This window comes from Limulus polyphemus, unplaced genomic scaffold (assembly GCF_000517525.1).
Source record: "Limulus polyphemus unplaced genomic scaffold, Limulus_polyphemus-2.1.2 Scaffold140, whole genome shotgun sequence".
NCBI lineage: Eukaryota > Metazoa > Arthropoda > Merostomata > Xiphosura > Limulidae > Limulus > Limulus polyphemus.
This window is the reverse complement of record NW_013665750.1, coordinates 818,787-827,699: the sequence shown is the minus strand read 5'-3', so window position 1 is coordinate 827,699 and position 8,913 is coordinate 818,787. Positions and strand designations below refer to the sequence as shown.

Below are 8,913 nucleotides of genomic sequence, written 5' to 3'. Positions count from 1 at the left end.
CGTACTAGCTGTACCTGCTACTTCTTCAAGAAGCTGCTTGGTGGAGTTTCCCTATGAAGTTGTGAAATAATTTATTATCCCATGTCAGTTTTCTCGTTTGGGAGTTCACTTCAATTCCCAACTCAGTCATGACCAACCTTCTTCACTTTGGCTCTGCAATTTGGAGTGGGCAGTCATGAAGGCACTACCTTCTACTACTTTCTCTGCATGGGGGGTTCTGTCTTTTTTGGGTGGATGTGGGCTTCCTTGAAAGCTCTCATTCCCTTAGGTCTGGTGCACGTGCATTCTCTTCAATGAACGCTTCTCAACCAGTTGAACTTCTCCCATGATCCCTTCGATCATCCCATCTCAGGGCCTAATCTCATCTGTTCACAGATGCATCCTTAACTCTTTCAGCATGGACTTGGTCCCTGGGACTGACCTCTTAACCATTTTGTGCTTGTTATAGTTTTCATGTTGTAACTTTTAAATTATTAAGCGTATGTTAACAAAATTTGGCAGTAAACATTACAATGCTTTCATACGCAAAGGAGTCCTTGCTGCTTTCGGTTCCCAGTCGCTGGAGTGATAAACCACAGAGGTTTCCTCCTGAGTGGGTTTTGTACAATAACCTAAATAAAACATCATAGCTCATATGTACCCACTCAGTGAGAAGAGGGCTATCGTTGTTATACTTATTGACTGTGCAATGACATAATATTTTAGATCCAAGGTACTTCCCACAGATGTTTTTGCCTAGGCTGACCACACTTGCTGATCGCAAAATAAATTTCTTATGCAAGGCATTTCCACAGGATGTTTTCTGCACAGATGGACTGCACTTGACACACTCAATAGTATTCCAAGGCACTTCCTCTGGACGTTTTTGCCAGGGCAGACCACACTTGGCCTAATCCTATGTATTGAAGGCACTTCCACTGGTTGTTTTCTGTCTGGATAGACCACACTTGGCATAATAGGACATATCAAGGTGCTTCCCCTGGATGTTTTTGCCCAGGCAGACTACACTTGTTGATCTTACAAGCTTAGGCAAGGCACTTCCACTAGATGTTTTTCCTCTGACGGACCACACTTGGTATGATGTGACGTATCTCAAGACGCTTCCCATGGATGTTTTTTTGCCCAGATGAACTGCACTTGGTCTACTTATATACAATTTATGATATCCTTTAGCCCTAGCCACGTATACTTATATCAAATCACCAAGCACCTTACTATGACAAACTCTCACTATGTCTCATGTTATCTCTTGCTACATATGTGGACAAATTATGCACTATCTGTTGACAACAGGCTGGTTTTGAATTACTTAACCCTTTAACATCAAACTACATATTCAAGGTGCTTCCTCTGGATTTTTGGTTTTTTTTATTATTTATTTATTTTCAATGGGAAGGATCACTTTTGTTGGTCACAATATCCTAGACAAGGTGCATCCACTGAATGTTTTGCCTGGTTGGACAGCAGTTGACATGCTCTGGTGTGCCCTAAGACTCTACCCTTGGCACATATTTATTTGGGCCCATTGTCAATTGTACACTAGACATTCCGTTTTTGTGTGCCTTCTTTTCTTATTATGGTACATCTATTTTTCCAAGGTGGTTGCTCTCCACTTGATTGAATACTGTTGCACCTTCACTAGCCCCTCCACCTTTGCAATGTGGGATTCTAGCCTTGGGTGAGAGGAGGTAGTACCATTTCAGAAGTTAACATTTTCTTATACTGAAAATGTATTTCAGATAGGTACTTCCCACCTTTCCCCCCACTGATATGCCGGAGTTTCTAATTTGTACCTGCCACTTCTCTAAAGTGAGGGTTGTGCTAGAATAGTAGAGGGACCTACCTGTGCTAGTATAGATGTTGCAATATGATTGGTGGAGGGTAGTCACATGATCAGCACATGTTATGAAATAGTGTGAAAATAAAGGGGTATAAAAGACTGGTGCAGTTTTAGGGATAAAGTTTTTATCAATGCTTAGAGGGCAAACCAAGGTCAAGATAGCTTTGGTGAGAGATGTAAGTACCTATCGGAAATACATTTTAAGTGTAAGAAAACGTTAACTTGCAGATTCTGTTTCTTTTATTCTTGATACCTTCTGTATCAGTAACTACCTTTCTCATCCACTGCTCTACCTACAAATTGTACAATGTAAGTGACAGCAGATATCCTTGTTCTACTTCTCTCATAACCACAACCAACTGCCTAGTTTTTTGTCAGTTCAAACTGTCAGTTACTGAATCCAGGATAAATTATTTCACAATCCTTTCTAAACCTTACATTTAATTCTATGAAAATTACTTTACTAATACATTTGAGATGTGACTGATCAATCTGATAGTCCTGTAATGGCCACAATCACATTCCATAGCCTTAGGTTTCTTGGGGATAAGCACTTAAACAGGCTTTTTAACATCTGTTGGCATTGTTCCTCCTCTGTAAATTGAGTTACAAATTTTAGTCAGATATTTTACCCTATAGATGACCATTTACTTTAAAAACTTTTTGTTGGTGTCTTATGTATATCACAAGCTTTTTAGTTTTTTTTTTTTTAAACTTCTAATGGTTTCCTGTACCTCCCTTTCCAGAATTGCTGGGGCATTATTAATTGGTTCTACCATTTCTATGTTCGATCCCCCTTCATTAGTTTCAGTATACTATTCTCTCACTTTGCCCACACCTCCTTAATATTCCCAATTTTGTAAAGTATCTGGTCATCCTTACCTTGATGGCTCCACTGGGAGATGTGTTACATTTCATATTCAGTTTCGTTATTCTTCTTACATTTCACATACTGTGTGTTTACTTACTTTCTGCACATTTCTTTTTCAGGTGTTCTATCTACTTTCTGCACATTTCTTTTTCAGGTTTTCTATCTACTTTCTGCACATTTCTGTCCCCCCCCCCTCTTGATAGTTATTTCTTTCGGCCTTCTTCTTTTTAGAATTCTATCTTTCATCCAGATTTTATTTTTTATTGATTCTTCTCTTCTCCACAACCTTTTGCTCATTGTAAGTCTCTTTACTCTTCTACTGGTCCTCAGTTTTCTTGTTTACAAGTTCTTCTTTTATTAATATTTCAAATTTGTTTTTAATTTCTATCACAAAAACCTTAGCTATGTTGTTTTTTTTTAAAACTGTTGTTAGTCCAATTTTGACTTTTGTGATGCCTCTTTGTTCAACTTCTTCAGTTTTATTTTTATTTGTCAAATCACTGGGTTGTGATCAGAATCACAGTCTTGTCCTCAATAAGTTCTAGCTATTGTAATAAGAGTTTCAAAATTTTTATTAATAATTAGGATGTAGTCTATCTGATTTCTCACAATTATTTCACCATCCTGCTTAGGGTGATATTTAAATCAAATATTGTATATTAGTAATACTATTTCTTGATAAAGCTGTGCTAATCAATCTCCTCTGTTTGTTTTTAATTCCCCAAGGCCATGCGATCCTATTAGCTTCCCATTCCTACCTTTGCATTAAGGTCATCTTTCTTTCTTAATTCCCAGCATTGTTTCATCAACATCCTGATAAAAACCTTTGTTTCATCTTATTCACTATTAAATACAGGAGCATACATTTGAGTGATGCCTAATTCAAAAAAGTTTGCCCAAAATTAGACTAATATTAATCCCTCTGAGATAGGTTTGAATGCTTTCACACAGTTTTTTAATTCCTCTTTCACTAGCCAACCTACTTTGTTGTGATGTTCACATCCTACTGAATACATAAATTTACATCCTTCACTCATAAAAGTCTCTGAACCAGTCAACCTAATCTCATTTAACCCTAGAATATCATACTTCATTATTTTCATCTACTAACACACAATGCTCAAAGTTTCAGTTCAATATAGAGTCCTCAGTTGTCTTGTTAACATGAGGTTCTCCATTGCTATCATGGGTCCCAACCTAATGACTGAGGAAACTCACGAGCAGGAGTGGGCTTTACCTTCAGCACATAATTACAGAATTCAATACGTTCGGGAACATCTTCACTTACATAGATAAGAACTAAATATTAACCAAGTAATATTGATATACCATTTTTTATTGGATACATTCACTGGTAGCAATACTTTTGGCTATAATCCTAATACCATCTCATGGGATTAAGGCAATGTAAAAGATTAGGAAAGTCTTAAGTCCATGTAGTAAGCTAATAGTGCAAAATAATTCTCAACAATACAAAATCAATAATGAATAATAATGTATTTTAGTCGAACTGTTAATTAACATTGTAAAAAAGAATAAAATTTAATTTTTCTACAAAATGTGTAAAAACATTTTCATTCATTCACTATCACCAATTTCTGTCCCTTGAAAAGTAATGCTATATTTAATCCTATCTAAAAATGCCTAGTGATCAATGAAGGCTCATTACCTGATTCTAATAGTGTACTTTAGAATAGCTTACCATCTGAAGTAAGGTACCACAGCACACGTTACTGTTTATATATAGAATCATTTAGCAGGATAGTACAAATGCTACTGGAAAACAATTTTGTTTATGAAAGTAATAATTAAAATATAAATATTGTAATTAAGATATTCAACTTAAATCAAAAGTCTGTTGTAGTTCATATTAATTTCATTTTTGCTACTTCTAACACTTTTTGGTATGCTTAGTTGTTTGTTTAATTATTATCCTCTAGTTGTGTTTGCATTTATAATTATTTATATATATATATATATATATATATACTAGTAGAAAGTGTCAACATTTGAAAAATATATAGAGTTGTGGTGTATCATGCAACTTGCATTCTTATCTAACCGTACAAAACCAAATACTTCGGAACTAAGATAAACTCTTTTAAAATTAAAAACCATTTCTGGCAGTTTTGACAATGTTCAAAGTTTGTAATTAGTCATCCCTGTTTATGCAGTTTTTAATAGCAACATGACTGTATAACACCCCTTTTTTAAAAGTTTGAATTAGTAGATTTGATTCTGTTGCTAAGCTACTATGTTTCCTCATATTACTTTAACTATTTCTTGTATACTTATGTTTTCTGTAATACTTGTTATAGTGTTTTTGCATTTTTTCTCTTTGTTGCCCATTATTTTCTTTATTTTAGAAATTATAGTTTTTTTTCAGTGTCTTATTTCCTATTTATTTTGTTTTGCTTTTTTTAGCATAATATTATTTTACAGTGTGGTTTAAGTCCTCTGTATTTTTAGGTAATTACATGACAGCTTTATGAAAATAGTTGTATATTATATTAAAACTTAAATCATTAATGTCCATATTTTTTGTCTTATAATGCACGTTTATAATTCCAGTATTCTGCCAAATGTATCTATTTAGTAAATGACAATTTATTTTTACAATAATATATAAGCAAAATAATTTCTGTTTTTCATTCATATAATATGCAGTGCATTTCTTTGTTGTATAATATACATCACCCTTTCTAGATGTTTTCTATGTAAAACACATAAATTCTGATCTTTATTTTTCTTTTGCTGTATTCCCCTTCTATTAGAAAATGTACATATTTCAAGTCTAATATTTCTGAACATTTAAGTCACTCATTCATATTTGATTTACAATTGTTAAATTTTTTTCTGGGTTCAATAGATATTTGTCAAAATAATTATTATTGTGCTTAAATAAATATTTGTCTTTTTGGTTTTATTGCTCAAAGTCTGTTGTAGATGCGTAATGAACTTAACTTTGCATATTTATAGCTGTGGCACATAGAATGGCTTAGAGTTTTTTTTACAGGTAAAAACTTTTAGCTCATAGTTCCGTCATCTCTTCGTCGATTTGAGTTCTAATTACACTTTTGAACTCAGGAGGTCAGACCCTTTTGGTTGATGTATTTCACCTTGCCCAAGGTCTCATAGATTCATTTACTTTAATCCTGCCTAAAAGAATTTCAGTTTGAGGGTAGAGATCCTGATGAGTAATAAAACTGAATCAGGTATCCATAAGCCCCACACTGGTAGATATCCTGATGAGTAATAAAATCGAATTAGGTATACATAAGCTCCATGCTTGATATTGCTGGCATACAAAAATATGGCTAATAAAAAGGTAAAAAGGTCTCTTAGATTAATTTACTCTAATCCTGCCTAAAAGAATTTCAATTTAAGGGTAGGCTGGTAGAGATCCTGATGAGTAATAAAATCGAATTAGGTATACACAAGCTCCATGCTTGATATTGCTGGCATACAAAAATATGGCTAATAAAAAGGTCTCTTAGATTAATTTACTCTAATCCTGCCTAAAAGAATTTCAATTTAAGGGTAGGCTGGTAGAGATCCTGATGAGTAATAAAATTGAATCAGGTATACCGCAAGCCCCATGCTTGTTATTGCTGGCACACAAAAATATAGCTAATAAAAAGGTAAAAAGGTCTCTTAGATTATTTTACTTTAATCCTGCCTAAATGAGTTTCAATTGCCATGGCTATTGAGAAACTCCCTCTTTTTCCTCAGTGTAGAAGTGTCAGATGTATCAATAGTTTGAAGTTATTTCACTATTTTAGTATCCTTTTACAAGTAACTTCATGAAATTGCACATGAAAGTGAAAGTCCTTAAAAGTCATTTTAACTTTGAACAACTTTGTAGAACAGAATTATATGTGAACCAACCTTGTACAGTTATACTGAAACTTCATTCCAATGTGATTTTTATTCTTAAGTAAAAGCTTTGTTTCTTTAAGGTTTAATCTTTTGCTGTAAAATATAAATTTTTTTTCTGTTCTGAATGTATTTTGAATTCTGTGTATTTTTTACAATATTTTCATTTCAATAAATTTGTTAAATAATTCCTGATACTTTTTTTTACTTTTTACAAAAATATCTTAAAAACAATGTAGCCATATCTTGATATTGTATAATATCTAAAATATAATTTATCTTTCATACTGAAGATGCTAACATTTATGTGAATTAAAAATGTGTACTAGTATGTACTTACTGAGAAAAGATAAGATTGTGTCTTAGTCTTTGTACTTTTATATAACATACTAGTGAAAGTATCCGGCTTAGCTCGGGTTATTAGGTTGATAGTGTGTGTATTCTGAACCCATTTTATAATAAACATATACAGTCAAGTATTTCTCATGCCATTTAGTGTAAAATGTTTAATTCAGTAATAATCTGAGACAACACTTGATATTTTATATTATTATTGATGTGTCTCATTTAAGCTGTTTGAAATCTGTTAGTAATTGTAATAAGTTAAGATTCCACATGACAATGTGAAAGATTTCTATTACATAACTAACACTAAGATATTTAACAGGCCACTGAGTTTACTGTGGATGGCAGATGCTCAAATTTTTGCCTTTCTCACCCCAGTGGCACTTTTTTCTTTGTTCCCATTGTTGCATGAGGAGGCAGGTGAGTAATTTATTACAAATATATTCTGTTACCCATGGAATTTGTAAAATATTTAATTAGTATTATATTGCTTCTCATAAAATTTAAACAAATTCATTTGCTCTGTTAAGAAATGCAGAAAAATACATATTTAAGAGTGTTAAGGTATGTTACATAATGGAACCCTGCAAATAGAACTACTGTTATGTTTATGGAATCTTAGTGAATTGCATTTGTATTTTTTAAATTTAATTTTGTCTGTTTTGTACTCTGTCAGCTTAATCTTGAAATGAAACACTTGAAAATTCTGCAATTCAAATGTAATTTGATTTTTTTTGTTGTAATTCAAATAATATTGAACTACTTTTTTATATATAAACTGCATTATCATTTACATATCTGAGACACATTTTCAAGGTGTATATATTAAAACTTCAGATCAGGTTATTTCATTCATATTCCAATTTGAAAGATGTTATTAATTCTTTGTGTATTTTTACCTCCATGATACCCTACCTCAAAAGCAAAATTGGACACATTTTTAAAATTCTTCAGACTTGAAAAAAGTTTATTTAATTTTATATACATATAAATATTTTAAATTGTAATTTCGATTTTGAGTTGATTACATTATTCTCTAAACAAAAATACTAGTTAATGTGAATTTCCTGAAATTTTTCTGATTATAGTATAGTGCTATTTCCATTGGAGGAAATTCGAAATAGTAATTAATAAAATGGCTTCAATTTGAACCTTATAACTTCAATACAAGTGCAGTTTTATTGATTTTAACAAATCACCATTTCTCAACCTCAGTTGTCATAGTATGATGTATTTTCTTATATTGCCTCTGGAAGTCATGGGCTAGTGATATAAACAAGTTATTAAAGCTCTTTTTTTTTTTTCTCAACTGTATAAGATAATTTGGCTTCTAGTTCAATGGAGAAGCTTTTAGAGGTAGACAAATTATAAAAGCTTGTGAACAACTTTCATCACAATTGTTTTTTGTTTTGTTTTTTAAAGCTTGCTTTTTCATTTTATACTTAGTTAAATTATGATGTTTCAATATGGTAATAAAAGAAATGTTTTTTATAGAACAAGATGAAGTACAAAATTGTTTGGCTTAGATCATTTTTCACTCAACCTTATCAAGTTTTGTTTCACCACCAAGACTACTGTTTGTCAGTCTGTGTTTACATTAAGCCTTATTGGCTTACGTAAGTGCTTGAATGGATAGTATAAAATGAGTTTAAAATTTATCAAATGAAACTTTTTGTTTACATTAATTATAAAATAAGTCGACTTGTTTATGATTTTGATATAATGAAAAGTTCCTTTTATTGTACACAGCATGGTCACTAGTAAATAGACACCACCTTTTCAGAAAAAATGAAATTTTTCAGTCATATTCACATGAATTGATATATTTATAATTTAATTAATATGCATTAGATCTTCCTTTCCCTTCGTGGAGTTTGTTGATCCTTTGGGGCACCATGAGAATCACCTCGTCAATTTTAGATTGTGGGATTTTTGCCCACTCTTTCTTCAAAACTTGGAGTAGATCGCTCTTCAAAGTTGG

The 8,913-nt window shown here is 32.2% G+C and overlaps 1 protein-coding gene across 1 annotated transcript in view; it reads left to right on the top strand.

Moving 5' to 3' along the window:
* The window catches only part of LOC106474663 (probable dolichyl pyrophosphate Glc1Man9GlcNAc2 alpha-1,3-glucosyltransferase), a 67,874-nt gene that overhangs the window by 47,437 nt on the left and 11,524 nt on the right, over positions 1-8,913 (top strand). Inside the window, exon 10 of the mRNA XM_013935359.2 lies at positions 7,255-7,352. Within this exon, the coding sequence (XP_013790813.1) occupies positions 7,255-7,352 (98 nt within the window). The remainder of the gene's footprint in view (positions 1-7,254; positions 7,353-8,913) is intronic.